Genomic DNA, 27,539 nt, shown 5'->3' with positions numbered 1-27,539 from the left:
TCTTTTAAGGCGGGTTTAAATGATACAAAATAATGACTTAGCATTGTAATAAAATGTTGTCAATTTTATTAAAAGTAGATTCCATTTCTTCACACAAGTAAGTTTTGTGTTTTTTTAAAGCCCATTTTATTGTATTGTTTCATCAGAGTAAGTTGGCTCAGTGAAACTGTCACTGATAAAAACATGTACAAAATTAGCACCAAACATCTATAAATGCAGATAGCCACAATGACCTTTCCAGTATGTACAATCTCCCTTTACACATACACACATATATTTACAGCTAATAAATAACATTGAAAGTCAAAGCATTGCTGATATATATATATATAGTGAAGTCTGTAGAAGTCAGTTTCCAGGGCCATACACTGACTGAATTTATACTTTCTTAAGTTGATGTACCCTTGCTCAAAACCCAAATCCCGAGAATTAATGAATTATAACAATGAAGGGGGATGCCAACAACAAGTCACACAACATTTTATTTTTAGAGAGAATTCATTCCAAACTGGCTGATGTCAATCACAGCATTCACTCTACTTTGTACAGGCACAACCGTATCTCTCAGATGAAGGAGTGTTCCGGCACCACTGGAACATTTTCTCCTCAGTGTGTTCTAATGTACCTCTTAATCATTTACCTTCCGAGCCATGCTGAGCAATAATCGTGTATGTGGGGCTTCATACGTGAATATGTGTTCAGACACCCACACACATTCACAGTTTGGATTTTCAGTAATAGCCTCTGAAATATTTGACTTCTCTATCATTTGATAATAATATATAGAAAAGCATTCTGAAAATATGAGATCTAGTTTATAAATAAATGTTCACTCACTCTTGACTAGTTGTTAAAAACAACTTTCATGACAATTCACGTGGATATAGCAATTGATCCTTTTCATTGTCCACAATGGTTTTAAGCACTGCCAGTGACTATATGACTGACTGTAACTTTTCTGTTTCTTTACTTAGTAAAAACAATCTTTGTCTAAAATTTGTAGGACTTTGCATGATGCAAAGTTTCATCTTGAATACGTGTTTTCTTATCAAAGTTAGGGAAGAAAGAGACATGCTCAAAGTCTGACTGAAGCATGGCTGAAATAAGCCTAAAATTGAACAGTAACTATCATACATTAAAGGACTTCAATGAATATAATTTTGAAAGTCTGATAATAAAATTACAGTATCATTTTTTTTCCTCTGTAGTTAAAATTCTGTATCAGCTGATGATAACAGGCTCAGTTGAAAAGCCTATCTAGGGAAAAACTATTAAAATATAATCTTGAGACAAAGCAGGAAAAGGAAGGGGAAATACTAAACCATAAACTGTTAAGTTTATTAAGATTTAATTGATCTCAACTTTATATATCTCCTTTAATTTGTAACTTAGTTATGATGCAACCAACCGTAGAGGGGGTTTAAAGGTTCAGTGCTTTATCAACTCTATTCTTCATTTCTATCTCCAAGTCACTAGTTCCTGGTTCATTCTTGGACTACATTCCAATGGCAAGAGGAGAGTAATTCCAAGAAAGTAGGGATTTTGATTGATAAGTAAACGGGTCCTACTCACGCTGCAAAAAAACTTACTTCCTATATTTATACTCGGAGAAAACTTTGAGAAGGTTATCAGTCTAGAAAACGCAGAATCCCAATTAAAAATGAGATTTTAATCAATTTTAGGCTATGGCTAAACTTACTACATGAAGAGATCTGATTATTTTATCATTTTAAATAACTCATATTTTTTCAAAGGACAGAATGCAGTGCTTTTCATATCTGTTATTTTTTTAATGTTGGAAGATGTGCTATTTGGCCACTATACACCTCAAATTGAATTAGTTTTAGTATTTGAGACTGTCTCCTAAAATAACTAATAAGGCTAGAGCTGGGGTTAATACTCAGGAAAATCCACATTTCACCATCTAAAGCACTGGGCATCTTTTGTAAAAGTTACTTCATTCTTCATAGAATTCATATGCTGTTCTTTCTTCTGTAGCTTTGCCAAGTTTCTGAGAGAAAACAGAGGAAGAATGGCAATTTATTATCTTAGTGTTTTATAACCCTCTTCCATCCCTCACCACCTTCAAGATGAAAAAGTAGTCAACCAGAAGTTCAGAACAAAGGTTGTGAGAATAAATGTAATCAGAGGAAGTGGCAGGCTCATAGGAGTCAGACAGTCTAGTATTTACTTAGCCATGTCTTGATAAGGAGTTTCCTTTTCAGAAGACTGAATTGAATGATTTCAAAATTTAGCAAGATTTCTTACTTCTAAAACTTGTTAAATAAAATACCTATTTTTTTTTCCTTTTCTTGTGGTATGAGTCTTCTAAAGAGTTTTACCAGAAGATGAGAGAGAAGCTTTTAGTTCATTGACTTAGTCACAGAGGTGAGAAACAGCAGAAGCTTATTAGTCTGAGTCATAATTACCTCCTAGATAAAGTTCGGGAGTAAAAAAAAAAAAAAAAAAAAAACTCCCTAAATATCTGTTGTTTCAGTAATCTTATCATCAGATGAAGAACATATCACTAGACTATCTTAGATAAAGTCTTATAACTTACACAAATGTGACAAGAAATACTTGATAAACAGATGAGTTGGTTCCTAATTTTTCAAGATTTTTTTTTTTAATTCACATTACAGATTAAAGTCATGGATGACCTTGGGATAATATATACATAAGAACGTTTGTCTACAATGGCACCCCACTCCAGTACTCTTGCCTGGAAAATCCCATGGACGGAGGAGCCTGGTAGGTTGCAGTCCAAGGGTTGCTAAGAGTCGGACACGACTGAGCAACTTCACTTTCACTTTTCACTTTCATGCATTGGAGGAGGAAATGGCAACCCACTCCAGTGTTCTTGCCTGGAGAATCCCAGGGATGGTGGAGCCTGGTGGGCTGCCGTCTATGGGGTCACAAAGAGTCGGACACGACTGAAGTGACTTAGCAGCAGTAGCAGTAGCAGTAGCAACAGTACATAACTTAAATTCATATATAAAACTTCATATAGGAGTTCCTTTTGAAGAGTTAAAACAAATATGAAGAACCTCAGATTTGTGATGAAGAAAAACAAAGCAATGAAGCTCTTAGTAGAAGTATACACTTAGATAAAAATTCAATTATTCTCCCTGGCTCAATACCAGTAACTATTCTCCATTTCAAGTTTATCTTGAGTGCTCTTACATTCATGTTTTTAATCCAGATGGCTTCATCTTGTCCAAAGTATATATGTCATAACGCCATAATGTAAAAAAACTAAAAGAAGGTAAATATTATACATGTATAGAGAAAGTCTGAAATCCATACTTATCCATTGATAAACTGTATTATAAAATAGAAATTAAAAATAAAAGAGATATGTCACATAGAACCTTTAATATGCTTTTTCTGATTAGAGAATTCTTCTGTACTTTTGTCTGTAAATGCAACTGGGGAAGACAAACCAAAAGCAATTAGCTTTTCTATTTCCGTATGATGTTGTGACCAACTTTTCCCATTGTTTTCTCGTGTCACTGGCTGGTATGATATGATCTAAGCTTTCCCCCTTTATACTTACAACCCTTTAGCACTTGCACCTGGCAAGGGGATGAGTGGAGGAATGGAAGTGGCATACTTTGGGAATTCCAGGAGGGAACGTGGTGGAGAGAGAGGCAGTCACATGTTCAGTCTCTACTTAGTACTGACGCTCTGGAAAAATCAGCTGACAGCTGCCATGTGGATTAAAAGGTCAGGTAGAAAAGATCCAGGCAGTTGTTTTGAGGTAGAAAAGAGAACCATCTTCTAAACTTTTAAGTCCACAAGCTTTCCATCTTTGGGGGTTTTGAGACGGAGGCTTGGTGGCTGCCCCTTTGGCTCCCTGTTCTGGAATCTGCTGGCACTTAGAGTCAAGGAGGACTCTGGTTTTGGCTGATGTTTCACTCCCCTGGGTACCTCCCAGGAGGAGCTGTGCCCATAGCCACAGTGATGGCTACAAACTTGTGATATATGCTCTGCACACAGGTCTGTAAAGGGAGCAGGGTTGCAGGACAGGAAAAAACAGAAGTGAAGATTTTGTGGCAATTCAAGAAGTAAAATAAAACCTATGAAGTGCACCAGAGCTGGCATAAAGAACAGGAAAAAGAAAATAGAGGAAGTACTGCTAAAAGCAAATGGACAGGTCTAATGTACGTGGGTGTGTGTGAGTGTGTGTGTGTATGCTCAGTCGCTCAGTTGTGTCCAACTCTTTGTGACTCCATGGGCTGTAGCCGTCCAGGCTCCTCTGTCCATGGGATTTCCCAGGCAAGAATACTGGAGTGGGTTGACATTTCCTACTCTAGGGCATCTTCCCGACCCAGGAATTGAACTCGCATCTCCTGCATTGGCAAGCGGATTCTTTACTACTGAGCCATCGGGAAACCCCCTAATGTGTATACAGAAGACTTTAAGAAAGACCACCTGAAGGTTCTCATCACAAGACTCAATCCAAGACTCTAGTTCAGGGTGAAGGGCAAAGCATGAAGCAGCATCCCTTGGAGAGCAAGTTCAAGATACCCAGAAAGCCTGAGCCCATGATGCTCACCAGCCAGACTTTCTATTCAGAGACTTGTCATGGCATTTCACAAATATCACAGGTGACTTTCCTTTCTGCAGATAAGACATTTTCTCCCGGGAACAGAAGATCACCCTGTGGAAGAAATTGTATGTCAACACAGCATATTGGAACAATAAAAATGACTTCAAAAATAAATGCTTCTGTCAGGGTTTTCTGAAACTCACATGATTCTTCTGACTGTTTTGATATTTCCAATAATTAACTATTTATACTCAGGCCATTCCAGTCAGCAACACATCTGAATCAGATGGTTATTTGCAGGCTTAATGTACTGTTTGGCAATAAAGCTCGTTCATTAATATAGACTGGCATACAGATAGCCTGGAGCAGGTTTAAAATCACCAGGCTCTTAGAAAAAGATGATACAAGATAAACTTTACCACTTCTTAGTGTTTGCATTAAGGAATTCAGAAATCAGCCTTCAACTGGCCCTGCTAGAGAAACATTACTCTGTATGGCTTCTCCATTCACAACTTCTTTCCCTCCCCAACTTTGGTTATAAAAGAAAATGACAAAAGAGAAATATATTATTGATCCTAATTTAAAGAGTCATTTTTATTTACAGTAATGGTATACTGAAGTTTACAAAATCCCTGTACATTCAGTATGAAAGACAGTGAAAGTGTAGTTGCTTAGTCGTGGCCGACTCTGCATTCCCATGGACTGCAGCCTGCCAGGCTCCTCTGTCCATGGAATTCGCCAGGCAAGAATACTAGAGTGGGTAAGCCATTTCTTTCTCCAGGGGATTTCCCAACCCATGGATTGAACCCAGGTCTCCTGCATTGTAGGCTGATTCTTTACCTTCTGAGCCACCAAGGAGGCCCCATTCAGTGTAAAAGTTTTAAATCCTCTGAGGCTCTCCATGCAATTCATTTTATAGATCTATGTGGATTTGGGTGGGGAGAGAGGATGAGATTATCTTGGAATCTCATCCTTCTTGAAGAGGTTGGTTTTTATTTTATTAAAAAAAAATATTTGGCTATTTCTCTTGGCATGTGGGTTAGCTCCCCAACCAGGGACTAAACCCATACCCGCTGCAGTGGAAACTTCCAATCTTAACAACTGAACTGCCAGGGAAGTCCTAAGAGGTTGGATTTAATCTCTGAATGTCCCAGTGGCATCACTAAGGTTCTCTGCATAACTGTTTTGTGCTTGCAGGAATCAATGTTAAATGAGAAGTCGAAATTTTTGACTTCTAATCTCAGCTTTACTCAATGATTGTGGCAAATCAGTTTATGTTTTCTTTCCATGAAATGCAGAAATACCATTACTTCTCTAGTATAATAATAAAATAATACTCTTAAAAATAATAATAATAATTTTATAGGTATATAGTTTTAAATGAATTGCAAAGAGAGCCTCAGAGGATTTAAAACTTTTATACTGAATGGGGCTTCCTTGGTGGCTCAGAAGGTAAAGAATCTGCCTACAATGCAGGAGAGCTGGGTTCAATCCGTGGGTATACGTATATAGTTTTAAAAACAAAGCCTACTAAAGTTTCACCTGAATGTTGGAGGCTCCAGAAATACTATTTCTAGGTAAAGACATTTGAGTGAATCGGAAGTGAATGGAGAAAAATTAATTACTTTTTTTGAGTCTCTCCTGCCTTTACTCTGATCTTCCCAATATCAAAGCCGGGGCTGCTCCACCAGTTGGACCAGCTGAAGTAGGAATCACTAATCCATTTGAGTTTCAACATTAGCAATTCTCCAATATCCACCTCCGTGTAAAGTAGAAAGGAGTATGTCTTATTTGTGGAAACTTCAGGCCTGAATAAAAGATCAACATATTTGGTTAGTTCTGAAAATCAGAATTCTTTCCCTTTTTCTTCCTCCTAAAAGGTAAATAGCTTTATTGTTTGGGGAGTATTTTAAAAATGCAAAAAATGTCCAACAAAATACACAACATGAATGTCCATGGCACTTAGCATATTTTGAAAGATGGCTACACCCTTTTAAAGTATTCCAAATTTTATCCTAACAATATGAATTATGTAATAGAATTCCTAAGAGAAAAATTCATAAGTCCATCATTTAGAGATATTATTTTCATTTTCATATATTTCCTTCCTTTTTGTATTGATAAGTGAACATGTGTTTCCTTTGTCACAATCATAGTGTACATGCAATTCTCTATTTTTTCTTTATTCACTTTATGTTTTACCTTCCACTTTTTAACATGCTTTACCTAGTTTTCTATAACTACACTTTTTAGAGGCTAGGTTGATTTTATTGATTTGTTGAACCACAATTCACTTAACCATTGCCTCAGTTTTGGACACTTACTTTGCTTCTAATTTATGTTATTATGGGTACCACTGTAATGAACATCTTTTGCCTTTTAAAAAATTTAAAGGTTTTAAAAAAATTTCCTATTGAGTACACCTGTTTTTAGGAGTCCTATGCCAGGGGTCTGGGATCTAATGCCTGATAATATCAGGTGGAGCTGATGTAATAATAATAATCAAGCGCACAATTCATATAATGTGCTTGAATCATCCTGAAACCATCCCCCATCTCCCAGTCCGTGGAAAAATTGTCTTCCACAAAATAGGTCCCTGGTGACAAAAAGGTTGGGGCCTGTTATCCTATGCCCTTTCTGTTCCTCAGACTGATGGTCAGGGCAGGTAACAGTGCCATGATAAGCCCCCATGCTGAAGGTAAAATTCTGTGGCTACTCACAGGGTAAAAGGGATGTTCTCGCTCTCAGCCACAGTGCCATACAGAGAGATCTCGAAGGCCTGGTTGGTGTATGTATTACTCTCAGTTCCAGAAAAATGTATCTTTACTTGGTAATGGAAGACTGTAGAGAGAAAGTCAGAACAAGCTCTTATCAGTCTTTATGGAAGCACCGCAGCACAAACAAGCAGGCACTCTCAACAGCAGACTGCATCTTACTAGTGATCAACAGGAAGCATTCATACATGACTATAAACGTGACTCAGAAAGATTGCTTCATATCTGTACAGTGCTTACTACTAGAATATTCAGGCTTTGAATTCTACTTCCTTGCAGAAGAGTGTGGTTCTAGTGGATAGGAAGAATCCAGGTATATCTGACTTGGTAAGCAGATCCAGAAAGTAATCATCTTTGATCGGGTACTGGGCTTCCCAAGCAACTCAGATGGTAAATAATCTGCCTGCAATGCAGGAGACTCAGATTCGTAACAAAATGGGAGTATCTTAGAAGGTTTGGTATATTCCTCCCTCTCAAGACTAGTTCTATTTTCAAATACAGGTGGTTCCTGCCTTCACTTAAAGCAGACTTTGTTGTTTAGTAGTTCAGTTGTGTCCAACTCTTTTTTGACCCCATGGACTGCAGCCCACCAGGCTCCTCTGTCCATGGGATTCTCCAGGCAAGTATACTGGAGTGGGTTGCTATTTCCTTCTGCAGGAGATCTTCCCAACCCAGGGATTGAACCTGTGTCTCCTGTATTGTAGTCAGATTCTTTACCGCTGAGCCACCTGGGAAGCCCCAAAGCAGATTTTAGGAGTTGGCATCCTTTTTCTGCAAAGGATGAGAGTAAAGAGTTTAGGTTTTGCGGGCCACATAGTCTCTGTCTCAACCACTCAACTCTGCCATGGAGGCATGAAAGCAGCCTTAGTCAATACAGAAATAAATTAATGTGGTTACATTCTAACAAAAGTTTTTTTTAAAGAAGCAGATGATGGGCTGGAATTGGTTCAAGGGCCATAGTTTGATGACTGTGTATGAATGGTTTCAAATGAACTCAGAGCCTGGTACTAATGTGGTGGCCCATGCTAATGGGCACAAGCACAGAGGATGGTGGCAGGCAGAACTGATGCACAGGGTGGTGCTGTTGTGCCCTGGGCCTTACTAGCAGTGGGAATTAGGAACTCCAGCAACATGGATTAGTGCAACTTCCTCTCTACCAACAGAAACACAAATGAGGGCTCAGAACTTAGCAACATTGTTTTATCATCTCTATTGCAATGGACAAAATCAGTACATGTGATGCAACAAGCATGATAATAAAAAAAAATAGGATCAAATCCATTTTCCTATTTATAACAGTCTCCAGCCTACCTTTGTAAGGCATCTGAGAACGAGTCTTCAGGTACATCTTGCTGCTTCTTTTGGCTCTGACCTTGTTGATCTCGTAGCCCATGTTGTTGCAACGGTTCTTTCTGCAGCTCAGGCAGAGACCTTTCTCAAAGGCTTCTTTGGAATTGCACCGGTAGGCCTTACTTGGATTTTCTTCATTCAACAGAGAGTCAATGAAGAGATGAACGGAACGTTCGTGGGAGCACTTCACTAGCTGATCCACATCTGGGGAGAAAGAGACACAAGGAACATTTCAACTCTGTGACAGTTCACAATGAGTGTTTCATCTTGCATGTCTAATATAGCTGAGATGTGGTGTTAGAACAAAATTATCTCCTTGATCGTAGGTCCTGTTTAAGGAGGTACTCTTGATAGCAGCTTCTTCCCTACCCCAAGAGTGTTAAAGCTGCCAATTTTATCAGGAACTTTAGATGCTTCTGCTGTCTTATATTTGTGAGTATGTTTACGAAGCTGTAATAAGGACATCCAAGATAGAAGTTGATTTCCCCCAGTTCATCACACCTTTTGCTTATATTGAAAGTATATAATACTTCTAGATGCTTCTGGAAGTATACCCCTAGAAACCACATCATAGGTATAATTGCCATATTAACAGCATTTTATCATAGATAGTATGAATAATTGAGGAGTGTATCACTGTTCATGATTTTTACATTAAATTATAGAAATAATAGACTTAATAATTATTTCTATAATTTCTATAATTATAAAATGTATTATTTCTATAATTTCTATAAATATATAATTATAGAATTATAGAAATAATCAGCAATGTCATAAAAGTACAGCTTTTTATCATAAGCTTTTTTACAGATTAAAATTAGTAACATTATGCTATAAATTCTATAACATAGGCCCAAAACACCAGAGTATATTGGTTATAGGTAGGTCCCATTGTCCACAAGGTATGCAAAGGTCTGTTAAAACAAATCATAAAATTAACACACACTAACATGATTATTCAAAACATTAAAAACTGATATTAAACTGTATTTTCTTCTTAAAAAGTTGGAATATTTATTGTTCGGGAATGGTGATTTGTACATCTCTTTAAAAGGCTGGCAAAAGAAATTTGGACTAATTGACATGTCCTTTACTTTTAGTAGAATTAAAAATAACTCTACTGGTTTTGCACTGTATTCAAAGTTTAATGTGTAGCAAGACAATACTTTTTCAAAGGCAAGGCAGTTTTCTTGCCATCTCACTGTTTGTTTGTTTTTCCCTTTTATTACTGCAAGTGCAGTACTCAGTGCAGCTTACAATATAATACAAGATGAAATGTCTATCTGACCCCAGGAAGTATTGAGGCTCCAAGGTGAGCATGCTAAAATGTGACAGACTTCTTCAAAAACACATCTTGGCTAGATGTATATTCAAACTATGTACTTGAGGAGAATGGTAGGGCACTTGGTCAGTAAGAGTTAAGACAACAACTACATTTAGTTAACTTCTGAATTACATTTACCTCCAAGGCCTCTCTCTGCAATCACACGGAGAGCTTCCCCAATGTTACATCCTGGTTGGAAAGTGCCTCCGTTAGGGTAAATGTCCACATGCCCTACTGGTTTCTGGATTCCGATACTTCGACCTGGTGACCCCCTGGTGAATGTGTGTAAAACGTCTACAAAATCCGCATCATCAGGAGAAAGGCGACTTGGAGCTTCTGCATACTCGAAGTTAGGTCCAGCTGGATCTAAGCCTTAGAGGGAAAACAAAAAGTCCTCAAAGATTTTTATTTATTTATATATTTGGCTGCATGAGGTCTTAGTTGTGCATGTGGGATTTTTCTTTTTATCACATGGGAACTTTCCTTTGGGCTGCATGAATTCTCTAGTTGACGTATGTGGGCTTAGTTGCTCCACCACACGTGGGATCTTAGCTCCCCAAGGAGAGATGGAACCTGTGTTCCCTTAATGCGAGGTGAATTCTTAACCACTAGACCACCAGGGAAGTCACTCAGAGATTTTTAAATTCCCATTAGTTTTAGTCTCCATCAGTATCATCTTAGCATTCCATTGCTCATCATTTGAATGTAACTGGCAGTTACAGATTGTTATCAGCTCCAATTCTGTATTGACTGAGTTTTAAATTACTGAGATTCATAAGAGAAGGCTTATCTCTTCTTCAAATAAAATTTGAATTTTTCAAACTAATCATTAAATAACAATTTTCACACAGGATGACTTGATTCCCTTTTGTAAATTATTTCTGTGCCTGGTTAGAAGGCTTGTAAATAGTGTTGGGCTCTTTCTTCCTCTCTACACAGGCCAAACTATCTATTGCCATTGGCCTGGATGACAGGTCTCCTTTTTCCAAATGGCCTCTGGTGCAGGTCCTTTTTCTTTTTCTCCAGTATTCATGTGAGAGGTGACAGATATGTGTGCATACATTATCAAAGCACAGAGCAAAGGTTTGTTTCTGAGATGCCACTGGGCTTTCTGTGTTTAACTCTGCATCGTTTCTCTTCTTCTGCCAGTAGATGGTGAGCCCATGAGAGCAAGGGTCTGAATTTTATTTTATTCCAGAAAAAGAGCCTTCCCATGTGATAATCAAATGGCCAGGCATACCCAGGAGGGTAACACACATATGCTTGTTTGACAAGCATCCTGATTCTCTTTCAGAGAAACAGGCAATGCAGTTCTTTTATTTTAAAAGAAAATGGCACTGCTTTCTTACCGGTTATCCTGTTGACCTTCTTATTGGTCAGACTTCCTGCAATACCAGCAGCATGGGCCCCAAGGCTGTATCCCAAGAGATGCACATTGCCCAGGGGATAGTTAAATTCATCCTTTGGAAGACGAACAGAAAAAGGAGTTTTATAGTTCTTTGCAAAATATCAATGCTAAAAGAAATAAAAGTTGAATAGTGTTTCAAATAAATAAATATCATTTTCAAAATAGGGGCAATACTGAAACCTAACTCTATTTATTTTAATTTCTTGTTATAGGTAAGAGGAACATAGACTATATTGTTGAGATTTTCTTTCCTTACTAATATTTAAATTAGAGTTTTCCAAATGTCTGAAATAGAAATGTATGGAAACATGAATTTCCATACATCTGAAAATATATGTATAAGTGTATATTTATATATTGGAGTAGGAAATGGCAACCCACTCCAGTATTCTTGCCCAGAACATTCCATGGGTAGAGGAGCCTGGCAGGCTACAGTCCATGGGGTTACAAAGAGTTGGACATGATTAAGCGACTGAGCACCATATTTATATATGGTATTTATATATATATATATGAGATTCCCTGGTGGCTCAGATGGTAAAGTGTCTGCCTGCAATGTGGGAGACCTGGGTTCGATCCCTGGGTGGGGAAGATCCTCTGGAGAAGGAAATGGCAACCCACTCCAGTACTCTTGCCCAGAACATTCCCTGGGCAGAGGAGCCTGGCAGGCTGCAGTCCATGGGGTTACAAAGAGTTGGACATGACTAAGCAACTGAGCACCATATTTATATATAGGTATTTTTATATATATATAGACACACACATACAGATATATATTTAACTCATCACTTTCTACTCAAATACCCTGTGTTACTTTATTATTTAAGGTTACTCAAGCAATGACTTAAAATTGGAAACTATTACAAAGGATGGGACACATATGGGCCAGCCTTCTCATTCAACAGATGAGAAGTCTGAGTTCCAGGAATGTGATCTGATTTGCCCAAGTTCACTCTCCTGGTTAGCAAAAGAGTCAAGAAAAGAACTTTTATCTTTTAATGATCGATTCAATAAACAGAGCTTATTTTTAAGTACCTGGCTTAAATAATGGCCTGTGAGAGTATTATCTTCATTTCAACCCCAAGATACTTTCCAAAGGTAATTTTCAAAGGATGACCTCAGAGAGTCAAAGTGAATAAAGCTCCTGATCCTCAGCTACTTCATATCCTACACAGTTTTCCTGCCATTTTTTTCCCCTAGCTCATCTCCTTCACTCCTCCAACTCTCAACAAAAATCCAGATCTTTAATCCACACTAAGAAATAAGTAATATTAAAATTTTCATCAAAGATTGATATTCTAACAGGTCAAAGCCTGGATAAAATTTCCATGTGCCAGCCAACTGGTAGGGAAGGATTTGGCTGAACATGACATCTTTCCTCTGCCCTGAAATAACAAGCTTTTGTCTGTTCTGCCCACTTAGTTCTTGGTCTCAGCAAATCTATTCACCATGAAAATATCAAAGGACAGTGCAGGGCAGAACTATGCTTTATGGGTTTTATAGCTTTATCATTTTTATCATAATGCTACTTTTAGCTGAAAAAAATAATGACTATGCTTATTCTGAAGATATGAGTTGACCCAAAAAATATCTATATCTAAATGTATAAGAATAAAGGGCTTCCCTGGTGGCCCAGATGGTAAAGAATCTGCCTACAATGTGGGATACCCAGATTCGATGCCTGAGTCGGGAAGATCCCCTGGAGGAAGGCATGGCAACCCACTCCAGTATTCTTGCCTGGAGAATCCCATGGACAGAGGAGCCTGGCAGGCTGCAGTCCATAGGATCACAAAGAGTCAGACACGACTGAGCAACTGACACTTTCTCTTTTTTACCACAAAGGAACAAAAACCGGTCGTTAGTTCAGCTCTAGCCAACTGGTCTGTTCTGGATATACAAGGCTCCTTCCCCCAGTCTTACCGCCATCCAGTTCATAAACTTGGCCACATCCTGTCCCACCAGCTTGGTGTACCCTGCAGACACTGGATAATGCTGCTGGGCCCGTGACAGCCAGTCCACCACGATGACGTTGGAGTCCGGTTCCCTCTTGTACAAGGCAGCCACGAGTTTTGGCACCCAACTCTCATACATTCCTGTCACCTGAAGAGGGTGATACAAGCATCCTTAAAAGGCCCACCTACAACTTGTTGTATTAATAGATACATATGTCAACCCCATACATTAAATGGGGGGGAAAAAATCCATAGGAAGCCCATGGCTCATCAGTAAAACTTCAATAATTTATAGTATTGAAAGGAAAGATCAACCTGAATAAGTTAAAATTTACAGTAGAATGATGGACTATTTTAAAAGAAATTTAGTTTAAATACTTTCAATTGGGTTAATAAATATTTCCCAACAGAAATATTTTGGGGAATGTGAGTACCTTTTATTCTTTTTTTTTCATTTTCTTTTTTAAATTTTTAATTATAGGATAACTACTTTACAATATTATGTTGGCTTCTACCATACACCAACATGAATCAGTCATAGGTAAATATAGGTCCCCCTGCTTTGAACCCTCCCACCTCTCTCCCCATCACACTGCTCTAGGTTGTCACAGAGCACTGGCTTTGGGTTCCTTGTGTCATACATCAAACTCTCACTGGCTATCTGTTCTACATATGGTAATGTATATGTTTAAATGCTTTTCTCTCAAATCATCCCACCCTCTCATTTCCCCACTGTGTCCAAAAGTTTCTTCTTGCTGTCTGTGTTGCCTTTGCTGCCCTGCAAGTAGGATTGTCATCATTGCTGTCTTTCTAGATTCCATACCTTTATTCTTATAAAGGGTTATTTACATACAAAATTTGATGTGATAGTGAAGAAAATAGTTTTAAACATACTATTCTAACAGAAGATAATTTTATTTAGCAATCTCTTAATACATTAGAAAATTATTAGTTTCAGCTCAGACTTGTTCACCATCCTTTCAAATTCTTGATTATCAGAGTGCAAATTAATGAGGTTTAATTATCAAATTTCCAAAATTATGAGATTGGTCTTGTTTTGGAGATAAGCAAACTGCCATCTGTAATTCTTTACTTCTTGTTGATAAAGGCCCCCAAATTCAAAGTGAAAAGATTTATGCCATCAAAGAGGAGACCCTGAACATCTTGGCAAATATGCTTATTTTTAAATAATCGAACACATTAAAAAAAACATAGATGACAAAATTCCATGCCATCCCGCCAGGAGCCTATACATAGCAACAACCTGTTTTAAATCTACCCACCCCTAATACAACCTGAGAGCTGATCATACCGTAGCCCTAGTAAAGGTTGTGACTCAGCAGACAAAGAAGATTCTGAAATAAATGTCTTAGGCTGCTTTTAAGGGGAAATCTGTAAAACCTGTATTCTTCTTAGAGTAAACGCCAACAGAAAAAAATAAGACTCTTGAATTCCCAAACCAAGGGAGGGACTTTGTTTGAAACTTTGATCTTAGATGGTGGGTCCTTTCAGATCTGCTTCCTTTATGGTTTGTATTTGTATTTGTTTTCTTTTTAAAAATTTATTTATTTTGTAATTGGAAGATAATTGCTTCTTAATATTGTGTTGTTTTCTGCAATATATCAACATTAATCAGCCATATAATTCCATTCTGTTTAATCTATTTTGTAGGATAAAACATGAACTCTCGATTCACGCCTGACACTAACAAAGTGGACAAATTTTCACCACATTGCTGTGCTTTGTGGAAGGAAAAAGCAAGCCTGAGACTCAGGAGATGTTGGTTCCAATCCAAGTTCTTCCCCTAATTACGTCTATGAACACAGGCACTGTTTTAACCTTACCAGGGCACCTATGAAACAAAGGGATCAGATGATCTGGAAGTTACTCTCCACTCCTAAATGTCTTCTTGTGACCACTTTGGTTCCCAATCTACTTGCAGTGATACGATGTCCGCTCTATAAGCTATATGGAAACAGTGACAGACTTTATTTTCTTGGGCTCCAAAATCACTGCAGATGGTGACTGCAGCCATGAAATTAAAAGATACTTGCTCCTTGGAGGAAAAGCTATGACCGACATAGACAGCATATTAAAAAGCAGAGACATTACTTTGATGACAAAGGTCTGTCTAGTCAAAGCTATGGTTTTTCCAGTACTCATGTATGGATGTGAGAGTTGGACTATAAAAAAGATGAGCACCGAAGAACTGATGCTTTTGAACTGTGGTGTTGGAGAAGACTCTTGAGAGTCCCTTGGACTGCAAGGAGATCCAACCAGTCCATCCTAAAGGAAATCAGTCCTTAATATTCATTGGAAGGACTGATGCTGAAGGTAAAACTACAATACTTTCGCTACCCAATGAGAAGAATTGACTCATTGGAAAAGACCCGGATGACAGGAAAGATTGAAGTCAGGAGGAGTAGGGGCTGACAGAGATGGTTGGATGGCATCACTGACTTGAAGGACATGAGTTTGAACAAGCTCTGGGAGTTGGTGATGGACAGGGAAACGTGGCATGCTGCAGTCCATGGGATCATAGAATCAGACATTATTGAGTGACTGAACTGAACTGATAAGCTATCTCAAGCACGAAGAGAAAGCAAAGCCAAAAAAGCACAAAGGTGATGTGAGATCACTAGGAACATGTTGGAATCTTCTATGAACACATCTCTGTGTGGCTGCTTTCAGTCAGGGTGCAAAGCCTGAGTCTTTGGAAGAAGCAGATGCAATGCCCGCCCAGCATAAAACCCTAAAGAATTGGTCCTGCTCCATCTTTCTCCTCTCTTGGAAGTTGAAGGCTAACCACCATTTGCAGCTGCCTTTCCAGAGAGGATGATGTCATTTCTCCAGAACACAATGCTAATCACTCCTCCTTTTAGCCGGTGGTGAGGAGCGCCAACATCACAATGAGAACCCTGTACTTAAACACAAGCAGGTGGCCAAGCTCCAGGACATCTGTGGCTGCACTGCCTCCTGGGAAGTGTCCTGGGCACCCTGCATGCTAAGCATTCCCTTGGGTTTCTCATGACAAAGCTGCAGAACCTCCTCACTTAGTACCATACCCTTAAATGGCTGAGAAGCTTACCTCAGATAAGGCAGGAAAATCTTATTTTCTCTCACCCCCTATTATAAATTTTTTCTGTACTATCAGTGCTTCTGAGTTGGGCAATCTGTCAAAGGGCAAGGAACTCAACCTACCCCTACAGCGACTAATACTTCAGCGACTGATAATTTTAGTAACTGCCTAACAATCTTATCCTTTCTTTTTAAAATTTAACATAAGACTCTTCTATAAGTGAAGTGAAGTGAAGTGATGTGAAGTGAAATTGCTCAGTCGTGTCCGACTCTTTGCAACCCCGTGGACTGTAGCCCACCAGGCTCCTCCGTCCATGGGATTCTCCAGGCAAGAATACTATAGTGGGTTGCCATTTCCTTCTCCAGGGGATCTTCCCAACCCAGGGATCGAATCCAGGTCTCCCACATTGCAGGCAGACGCTTTAACCACTGAGCCACCAACCCCCAACAAAAATATCAATAACCTCAGATATGCAGATGACACCACCCTTATGGCAGAAAGCAAAGAGGAACTAAAGAGCCTCTTGATGAAGGTGAAAGAGAAGAGTGAAAAAGCTGGCTTAAACTCAACATTCAAAAAACAAAGATTATGGCATCCAGTCCGATCACTTTGTGGCAAATAGATGGGGAAACAATGGCAAACTATTTTCTTGGGCTCAAAAATCACCGCAGATGGCGACTGTAGCCATGAAATTAAAAGACACTTGTTCCTTGGAAGAAAAGCTATGATCAACCTAGAAGCATATTAAAAAGCAGAGCCATTACTTGGCCAACAAAGGTCTGTCTAGTCAAAGCTACAGTTTTTCCAGAAGTCATGTATGAATGTGAGAGTTGGACTATAAAGAAGGTTGAGTGCTGAAGAACGATGTTTTTGAACTGTGGTGTTGGGGAAGACACTTGAGAGTCCCTTGGACTGAAATGAGATCCAACCAATCAATCCTAAAGGAAATCAGTCCTGAATATTCATTGGAAGGACTGATGCTGAAGCTGAAGCTCCAATACTTTGGCCACCTGATGTGAAGACAAAGACCACTCATTAGAAAAGACCCTGATGTTGTGAAAGATTGAAGGCAGGAGAAGAAGGGGACGACAGAGAATGAGATGATTGGATGGTACCACCGACTTGATGGACATGAGTTTGAGCAATCTCTGGGAGATATTGAAGGACAGGTAAGCCTGTCATGCTACAATCCATGCGGTCACAAAGAGTCAGACATGACTGAGTGACTGAACAGTAACAACAACCCAACAAAGGACTGGAAGACAAGGACTCACCTTCTTCAGTTCCAAAAAGGTAATATTTCCTAGCTTTTTTCCTTCTCAGTTTCCTTAAACCAGTACTAATTTTTAATAGCTTTGATTCACAGGCACAAACGGAGAAGGCAATGGCACCCCACTCCAGTACTCTTGCCTGGAAAATCCCATGGAAAGAGGAGCCTGGTGGGCTGCAGTCCATGGGGTCGCTAAAGAGTCAGACATGACTGAGAGACTTCACTTTCACTTTTCACTTTCATGCATTGGAGAGGGAAATGGCAACCCACTCCAGTGTTCTTGCCTGGAGAATCCCAGGGACGGGGGAGCCTGGTGGGCTGCAGTCTATGGGGTAGCACAGAGTCGGACACGACTGAAGCGACTTAGCAGCAGCAGCAGCACAGGCACACAGCTGCACTTGAAGTCTCCCTTGCTACCTGCACCCAGTGGTCCCACTGAAGAAACCAGGTTGTTCACTGAAATGCCTAGATGAGTTGTTGCACAGACCACCTAGTTCTGCACAATGAAACTCAGTTCCACAGCCAGTGGCCCAGCCTCTGAGCCCAGGCACTCAGAAATGTCAGGACACAGGTGAAGAATGTAAGTGGTCTTATTAAGCAGTGGGGTTAATGATAGAAATTACCACTATCTACTGATACTGGGTGAGTCACGTCATCTTAGTGTGAGGAGGAAATATTTTTCAAAAATTCCTAAATTACAAAATTCTCTCAGGGACAAGTTGAGATACCTGAGATATTTAATTTATTTCTGTCATATGAATGTTAAGCTTAAACTTTTTTGAAAAGTATTAAAAGCTAAGTTCTAAATATAGCCAAAATGTGTCTAAAATAACCAAAGATTATATCTTCCAATAAAAACCTCTTAAAATGTAAAAAAATCTGTCAGAAATTTGAAAATGCAACTTTATCATAAGATATATAATATACTACCTGAACTCTAGCAAGTAGAAGTGTTTTGTTAAGATAAAAATTCCTGTGAAATCCATTAGTTGTTTCCTTCATCTTTATAAAAGTAATAGCAATTGTCCTACACTGTCAATAACAAAGGCACTTAAGTTATGTAGGAAAAAAAATCAGGAGTACAAATAGCAACCATTAGCTGATTCATCTCATTGAAGTTAAGTATCTATTACCACATTCACAAACTCTGGACATAATGGAAAGATAATATTTCTTTAAGCATCAATTTTATCTAAGTTCTTTTTAATGAGCTATAAAAATCTGTTCATTAAGGATTGAAAATATTGGAAACAAACTAGTTAAGTAAGAACTATACCATATACCATATATTTAAAGAGAATTATATTTTTCATATTCTTGAAAAGTAAGTATAAGCAGTTTTCACCTTTGCTAATCATCTTGCATGACAGTTCCCTGGCTAGTCCTCTTTCATCTCTAGAAAAGCTCCCTAAAGTTTATAGTTGGAGAATATTGGGAGAGGAGGGACGTCCAGTCTAAATTCATTTTTTTTAACAGATAGTAAACTGAGGCCCAGTGGTGAGAAGTGGCTGGATCCAGTCACAGAGCTAGAGGATGGCAAAGCAGAACACTAACAGTCTCTTCCCTCCACCCCAGCCCTCTCCTCACTCTCACAGGTCATCTTCCTTAGGAAAGGACTTGGGTGATGCGCCGGATGAATCAGGATCACGCCAAGTCTCCACTGGTTCCTCTAACCCACACTCTGCTCTGTACTTGAGCAAAGGCTAGGGGAATGGCCAGTTTGAGGTCACAGCTAGGCACCATGGTAAACTGAAGGCTAGCACTGTCCAGAGGAAGTACCCATGAACTCGTGGCTTTTCTTATATACTTTAAAAAATTTTATTTTTAATTGAAAGATAATTGCTTTACAGTATTGTGTTGATTTCTGCCAAACATTAACACGCATCAGCCATAGGTATATCTGTGCTCCCTCCCTCTGGAACCTCCATCCCACCTCCCTCCCTATCCCACCCCTCTAGGTTGTTATAGAGCCTAGCGTGAGTTCCCTGAGTCATACAGCAAATTCCCATTGTCTATCTATTTTACATACGGTGATGTATGTTTCCATGTACTCTCTCCATACATCCCACCCTCTTCTTCCTCTCTCACCCAGGTGCATAAGTGTGTTCTCTATGTCTGTATCTCCATTGTTGCCCTGCAAATAATTTTATCAGTACCAGCGTTCTAGATTCCATATATATGCATTTTTATCTTTCTGACTTACTTCACTCTGTATAGTAGGCAACTTGTGGCTTTAGATTCCTCAATCCCCACCTGAGCCAGAACTGTTTTTATTCCAGTTTAAAGCAAAGGCATCACTGGGTTCCCATCACGGGGCTCTCAACAAGCCTGTTAGAAGGCTTAGTTCATGCCAGTCTACTCCTTCCTAAAGAGCCTTCCTTACCGTCCAGCCATGGATCACCACAAAGGTTTTGCTGCTGTGGTTGAAGTGACAGTTAGCCACAGATTCGGTCACTCCAGGAATGAGGTGGCAAGTGTCCTCAGCTGTGTCTTCGGGAGTCCTGAGAGCAAATTTACTTTCAATGTCTCTAAAATCTTTTCCTCCTGTAATCCCTGAAAAGGAAAAATTGGATAGGAGGTTAATTAGAGGGTGGTTTGTTTTATTTGCTGGACTAGTGTGTTTTAGATTCACAAGCAAATACCAGTAATGCTATTTTTGTTTCTAAAAAAAAAAAAAAAAGTGGATTGCAAGAGAATGGTTGATCCTCCAGTGGTACTCAAAGTGGACAGTGCTCCAATGCTCAGTTGTATCTGACACTTTGCAGAGGATAAGATAGTTGAATGGCATCACCAACTCAATGGACATGAGTCTGACCAAACTCCAAGAGATAGTGAAGCACAGAGAAGCCTGGCATGCTGTAGCTCTTGGGGTCACAGGGAGTCAGACAGAGTGACTGAACAACAAAAACGAACAACAACAAAGCTTGTTTGAGGGAAGACTGTTTCCTTTTCACTAGCATTATTTTTAAAATTTTAACAAGAAGAAAAGTTGGAAGCATGGGGACATTTTGTATGGAATTACTCCTCCCCACATGGCAAGATACATCAGTTCAAAATTGCTTTAGTGATTTGTTCAGAAATATCTGTGCTATGTACGAATTATGATTAATTCTTTCCCCCAATGTTTCTTTCCTCACTTATGTCTTCACAGACTTCCACACAAAGCTGACGCTTAAAATACTACAGCAGAGGTGGTTATGGAAAGAATACACTCTTCATTATTAAGCCCCGACTGAGTCAGGAGAGAAAGAAAACTTTGGCCTATTTTTAAGTCTCTGGACAATACTTCTAAATGTTGATGAATCTTCACAGGGTATTTGTAGGAAGTACATACTATATCACAGTAAACATTTTAAGTACATTTTAAGTAAATTGTATTGCAATTTACTTTTGATTTTGCCCAAGAAGTTCTTCTATTGTTAGAAACTGCCTTAGAAAATTTCAAACTAGGTTAGTTTCACCCACATCACTCTGTATCAAATAATTAATGTTTCCCTTCTTAACAGTCTTATTTTAACATGTTCGATCAGCAAGCTTTTTAAAGCAGAAATAACCTGAACAGTCTGGCAGACAGATCTCACCCACCACCTGGTTGCCAAACTGATATTTAAGCTTATTGCTCTGCATAACTCCAGAGGATAACAGTCACTTTTAGTCTCTTTTTTTCTAGAATTATGCAACATGGAGGCCTAGAGTTGCTGGTGGTTTTGAAATGACTAAGAATATTCTTTGAAATTATTAAGGCAGGATTTGTATATTTCTATGAAAAATAAAAGTCTATTAAATCTCTAACTCTTGTACCAGATTGTCATATGGATCACTCAGAGCTCCAATTTCCCACAACCATCATTTCTATGGGCTATATAGCTTGTAAAGAAATTTAGAAGAAAATTCATACATTTGTAAGAAAATTTGTATTTGAAAACTTCTGTTTCTCTTTTCATGGATTTTTTTTTTAAGTTACAGAAAACATAATGAAGGCTTTGACAAGAAAACAGTACCCCTCTATATGCTATGTGATGTTTTCAATTCTTTGTCTATTCTGCATATGAAATTATAGATGCTGCTGGTGTTTAATCAGTCTTTCCCTCTCCTTGGTGTTCTGACACATACCAAAGGTATTTCCACATACCTGGTTGTTTGTAATCCCTTAAGGATGTCTTGGCATTCTAAAGATGAGTGTGGTTTCCCAATTTCTACCAGCCCTCATACAACTGACTTAGGCCAGGAAGAGTTAGGGAGAAGGATGGACCCTGACTGTGGGTCAACAGTGTGTTTAGTCATCGTAATATATACACTGGGGATTGCTCCTGGCTGGCTGATGAACTGATTTGACTCAGCTGCTACTAAGGAAATTACTGTTTCTTATACATGGAAATGATAGTAGAAGGACCTTTCACTAGATCCCCTTAGAAGTAAAGCCACCTTAGAATAGTGTGTGTTACAGAGGCAGTTGTCTAACGTTTAATCCTTTATAAGGGCTGAATTCGACTCATCATATTAGTAACATCACACCATCAGATGTGTCCTCATCAAGCACTAAGGAGAGATTTGGGGGCATCAGGTAAGTTACAAGTCAATGCATTTCTTGACTATATAATCTTTATCTCTAAAGTCCTAAATAAGTAACAAAAAATCAAAGTGTGTCAACAAAGGCTAGGAGTTACCTTAACATAGATAATAACTCACAGAGATGAAATTAGGTCAAGTCAAAACCCTTTAAAGGTATACTTATAGAAGGTACATTGTAGAAGGAGCATTGAGCATCCCAGCAAAGTGACTCTAAAGGTAGTTCACAGTTATCAGATAAATAAGATTAACATGTATGTGAAGACATGAGGTATATGAGCTCAGTTATAATGCCATTCTCTTAAAGTTTTTACTTCTTTCCTTTCTCTGTTTGTTTTTCCTCTCTGACACACACAAACATACACTCCTAAAGAACTTCATCAGCAATTCATCCCTTCTCTGAGGCTGATGGTCATAGTTATTGACTCAGCTTCTATAGAATGCTGACCCCCCCAAAAAAAGGTTTGGGGAAAAAATCAGTGTTGTTATCTGACTGAATTGATTGGAGTTTTCAGACATTCCAATGTAGACAAGGCACTTGCTTATCTAACAAGCAGATTTACTTTCCAATTTTATAGGAAAAAACGTTTGCAAAAATAGCAGCTGTAAACTCTACAGCCTAATTTCTCCTGAAATAAAGCAAGAGAGGAGGGTTGAGCTAAAAATACATCGTCAGAAAGAAAGTGAACATTTCCTACTGCCAAATCTTCCCTGGTGCCTGACTCCCACCTTTCCATACATTAATCAATCATGCTCTTGCTGAGCTCTGCTTCATTTGAAGGTGCTATGTGCTATTTTGCTGTCATCACTCATGTTTAACTCAGATATTAGCCTAGAAATTCACTATGGCCAGTCAAACAGACTTGTAGCTACTGAGCTCTTCAAATTTCCTAAAGAAGGCCTTGCAGAGATTGTGGTGGCTCTAAGAAAAACGGAGAAGGCAATGGCACCCCACTCCAGTACTTTTGCCTGGAAAATCCCATGAACAGAGGAGGCTGGTAGGCTGCAGTCCATGGGGTCACTAAAGAGTCAGACACGACTGAGCAACTTCACTTTCACTTTTCACTTTCATGCATTGGAGAAGGAAATGGCAACCCACTCCAGTGTTCTTGCCTGGAGAATCCCAGGGATGGGGGAACCTGGTGGGCTGCTGTCTAGGGAGTCACACAGAGTCGGACATGACTGAAGCAACTTAGCAGCAGCAGCAGCAGCAAGAAAAAAAAGAGCCTGAGGGCAGTGCCCATATCCTCATATTTTTCTTAGAAATTGAAGTATAAATTGAAGTAGAAATTGAGAAGTATAGTCAGAGCCCAGAGGTGGTAGTACTTACCATTCCCTCCTCACACTTGTTCCTTTCTACTCTGAATGTCTTACTGCTGCTGCTGCTGCTAAGTCGCTTCAGTCATGTCCAACTCTGTGCGACCCAATGGATGGCAGCCCACCAGGCTTCCCTGTCCCTGGGATTCTCCAGGCAAGAACACTGGAGTGGGTTGCCATTTCCTTCTCCAATGCATGAAAGTGAAAAGTGAAAGTGAAGTCGCTCAGTCGTGTCCGACTCTTCGAGACCCCATGGACTGTAGCCTACCAGGCTCCTCTGTCCATGGATTTTCCAGCCAATAGTACTGGAGTGGGGTGCCATTGCCTTCTCTGGAATGTCTTACATTCCTACCTAAATTAGTTTGGAGGAGAAAGAGGGCAGAGAGTTGCTGTGATAAGCATAATATAAAGAGGGGATGGGGGTTAGATTTAGAGTGGGAAGGAAGGATGTGAGGGGGATTAATTTCAAGTCCATTTCCAAATGATTCCTCCCTTACAAAGCATTTATAGCTAGGAAAGACATAGATTGATTAAATTGATTAAATCCAATTTAATTCCTTAATCACTTGTGTCTATTTGCATCGAAGAGTAATTAAGGAATTCAAGGAATTCCTTAATTAAGGAATTCAAGGAATTAAAAGGTCTAAGAGAATTTTGAGTCTGGTCTAAATTCCTCATTTTAGGGCTGAGGAAGCAAAATCCAGAGAGGTGACACTGACTAGCCCAGTAATTTAGGGTCCTGAATCTCTCAGGGAGTCTGACAAATACTTTAAAACTGTGAATGACACTTATTTGTGTGTGTTTTTGGTCTAAGTAACATTATCCCGTGATGTACTTTCTGAAACAAGAATTTGGAGTTTGTTGCACCCATTTTCTCAGATAGTGTAAAACACTATCTAGGGGCACATGCTACCTCGTAAGATGTTTGCCTGTGTGTCTGGTCAGCCGCTCTAGTCCTGTAGGACTCTGTGGGACCCCACGGACCCTAGCTGCTGGATTCCACCATCCATGGGATTTTCCCGGCAAGAATACCAGGCTGGGTTGCCATGCCCTCCTCCAGGGAATTTTCCCGACCCAGGGATCAAACCCATGTCTCCTGAGTCTCCTTTCTCCTAATGCTGGGATAGACTGAAGGCAGTAGGAGAAGGGAACAACAGAGGATGAAGTGGTTGGATGGCATCACCAACTCCACGGACATGAGTATAAGCAAACTCCAGGAGATGGTGAAGGACAGGGAAGCCTGGTGTGCTGCAGCCCATGGGGTTGCAAAGAGTCAGACATGACTTAGCGACTGAACACAACAAATTGAACCTCCAGTGTTCTCAAACTGATCAGACAGAAAAGATAATTTTTTTATCAGCTTTCCTTTTTTTTAACCTATCAAAAATGCTGTTTCATATACAGCAGAAACTAACACAACATGGTAAAGCAATTTTACTCCAACTTAAATAAATTAAAAAATGTTATTTCACAACTCTGTGCTGAAATAGCAAAGTCAGAGACAAACTTAGCAGCAAAGTCAAACTTCACTATAAAATGAGCCGCTGCAGGACGTGCTGCCTGAAAGCACATCCAGGAGACACGCCCTGACTGCAATTCCACCAAAGAGAAAAGAAAACGTTGCCTCTTTTTATGACTTGCTTCAGCTGCCTTTTTAGTTTTGCTGTGTGTTAGCTGAACCAAGGCTCAAGTTACACAGGCTGCCTCTATCGTGGGCAGGTCTCAGGCTGGCCGCTCTTCTTCCCTGCAATAAACTCACATCTGGCCTGGACGCCTTAACCCTGGTGAGCGGTGACTGGGATTCCGCCAGTGGCCTCCCCGAGGCGCCCAAGAAGCCCCAAGAGCTCGGACCGCACCACGGGGCAGGGCGCCCGAGTCGGGCTCAGCTCCGAGAACAGTCCGAGGACAGTAAGGGTAGCCAAGCGCAAACCTGGCAATCTCCAAGTCAGCGGTCAGATTGCTGGTCGCTCTGCCACGTTTTTTACGGCGGGGGTGGGGGTGAGGGGAACGGTGGTCAACCCTTCACCAGGTTTGCTGGCGGCTAAGTAAATCCGAGGGTACAAGAGTGGAAGCTGGACAGCTTCCCCGGCGCCCCAGTGCGTGCAGGACCCCGCGTACCCAGGACTTCTCGCTCCGCGTCCTCTCCTCCACGTCCCTCCACGTGGAGAGGAGGGGTGTCCAGAGTTGGGGTCAGTGCCTCCCTCCGCTCCCCCACAGGCCGGCTTCTCCAGGAGAAGGGGCCACTTTCTACTCGCGCTCTCACTGGCTGGGGCTGAGCTGCGACCAAGGCCAACCCAGGGTCACCTTGGCCCCCTTCATTTCATTCCAGGGCCCCTGCAAGAGGAGAGGTTAAAGCAGGTCACCGCTGGCAGAGCCCTTCCTCCCTCCTCCCTGGCCCCGCCCCTCACACTCTACCGGACCTACCCGGCTCCTTTCCTTGTAGAGCCCAGGCTCCAGGGAACTCAGCCCCAGCCGGAGTAGAGAGGACTGCGCGGGAAAGAGAGAAAGGGGTACTGGAAGCCGCCCCAGAGAGATCGGAGGAAAAATTTCTTCCGTGCTCCTTCTAGATCCCACCCCCGCGACGCTTTCTGAGGCAAGCGCTCGGGCTAGGAGAGTCCTCGGTGCGCATCGCAACCCCTTCCTACTTTCTTTCCTTCTCATCCTCACAACGTGTGCAAATGGCCACTGAGCCTATTCTGCAAGTGGGGAGTCTGCGCGCACTTACTGTCTGCGGCGACCAGCCCTCCGCGGGAGACGGTCAGACTCTGCAGGCACACGCTCAGAGCCAGCAGAAGTAGGGCCTTGCTCTCCATCTCGGGGGATGTCCCTCTGTAGGAGATGCAGGGCACCAGGCGCGAGCGCGGACAGAACAGTAGACCCGCTGAACCCAAGGCGGCGCAGGCTGGAGCAGCGGTCTGGCACAGAGCAAGTCACCCTTTAAAGGGGAGGGTGGGGAGCTAGAAGCGGCAGGTTTCCTCGGAGGAGGAGGAGGTGGGGGAGGAGAAAATGAGTCCGACACTGTTTCCACTCCACGGCTGCTTATGTGATTGGAAATATGCAAATGAACCTCATCACCTATTGGCTATAAAATCTTAAGTTGGGGGGAGGGTACTAAATTCACTTTCAAATATTTGAGCAAACTGTAATGAGATTCAACTCTGCCAGGGAGAAGAAGGGGAAAGGGCAGAAGGAAAAATTTTAATTTCTCTAGGAGGGCAATTTGCTTTTCCTAAGGGGTCTGGCTCTTCTGGGTCCCCTACACAAACACCAAACAAAGGTTTTTATGGCTTTATGTGAAATACTCTGTAATTATCTGTTTTCTAAGAAAGGGAAGTTAAGTTGTTAAACTACATTTGGGCAATACCCAACTTCTTTTGGTGGCTCCTGTTTGTAACTTGCAGTGTCTGTTTTGTTTTTTGTTCCCCCACTCCCCCGCCGATTCTCCTGGACAATGTCAATCTAAGGACCCACGGACACACATTTTTCTGCAGCTTGAACTTGCACAGTCTGGTGTTATAACTTTGGTAATATGGATTGGCTTATGTAGTTGAGAAAAGCCCTCTTGCTCTAGTTTCTAATTTTTGCCTTATGCAAATTATACTCAATCCTCAAACTCATCAAGAAATGCAAAGTAACATTTTATCCTCAGAGGCAGAATGTTGAGGTCAGACAGCCTGAAAGTGTATTGTTATGCTAAGTGAAAGAAGCCAGTCACAGAAGACGCACATCCTATTATTTCCTTTGCATAAAATATCCACTAATAGGCAAACCTTAGGGACAGAGAGTAGATTAATGATTGCCTGGTGCTGGGGACTAGGGGAGGCAGGAAAATGGAGATGATTTTGGAGGGGATGGTGATAAAAATGTTCAAAAATTACATTATGGTGATGGTTGTACAACTGAATAAATACGCTAAAAACACGGACTTATGCACTTTAAAT

The 27,539-nt window shown here is 40.4% G+C and overlaps 1 protein-coding gene and 1 long non-coding RNA gene across 2 annotated transcripts in view; one reads left to right on the top strand and one right to left on the bottom strand.

Moving 5' to 3' along the window:
* The window catches only part of LOC104992525, a 37,892-nt gene extending 35,147 nt beyond the window's left edge, over nucleotides 1–2,745 (top strand). Inside the window, exon 3 of the long non-coding RNA XR_825714.1 lies at nucleotides 2,643–2,745. This is a non-coding gene — a long non-coding RNA (uncharacterized LOC104992525). The remainder of the gene's footprint in view (nucleotides 1–2,642) is intronic.
* LPL (lipoprotein lipase) lies at nucleotides 44–26,610 on the bottom strand. The gene is made up of 10 exons (XM_010845437.1): nucleotides 26,324–26,610; nucleotides 20,096–20,265; nucleotides 13,332–13,511; nucleotides 11,353–11,464; nucleotides 10,142–10,375; nucleotides 8,638–8,880; nucleotides 7,273–7,393; nucleotides 6,178–6,360; nucleotides 4,559–4,663; nucleotides 44–2,011 (listed from the first exon to the last, which is right to left on the bottom strand). Coding segments are annotated over exons 1-10 (1,437 nt in total). The 5' UTR covers nucleotides 26,412–26,610; the 3' UTR covers nucleotides 44–2,010.
* Nucleotides 26,611–27,539: the final 929 nt, after the last annotated feature.

Source organism: Bison bison, unplaced genomic scaffold (assembly GCF_000754665.1).
Source record: "Bison bison bison isolate TAMUID 2011002044 unplaced genomic scaffold, Bison_UMD1.0 scf7180017864217, whole genome shotgun sequence".
Lineage (NCBI taxonomy): Eukaryota > Metazoa > Chordata > Mammalia > Artiodactyla > Bovidae > Bison > Bison bison.
The sequence above is the reverse complement of the archived record's forward strand: the minus strand, read 5'-3'. Positions and strand labels throughout refer to the sequence as shown.

Excerpts from the sequence above, each read along its gene's own strand:
- LPL (XM_010845437.1), bottom strand. The coding sequence starts at position 26,411 with ATGGAGAGCAAGGCCCTACTTCTGCTGGCTCTGAGCGTGTGCCTGCAG. Across the intron at positions 20,266-26,323 it reads AGGGCTGGTCGCCGCAGACA|GGATTACAGGAGGAAAAGAT; the intron begins GTAAGTGCGCGC and ends TTTCCTTTTCAG. Across the intron at positions 7,394-8,637 it reads TTCTCAGATGCCTTACAAAG|TCTTCCATTACCAAGTAAAG; the intron begins GTAGGCTGGAGA and ends TTCTCTCTACAG.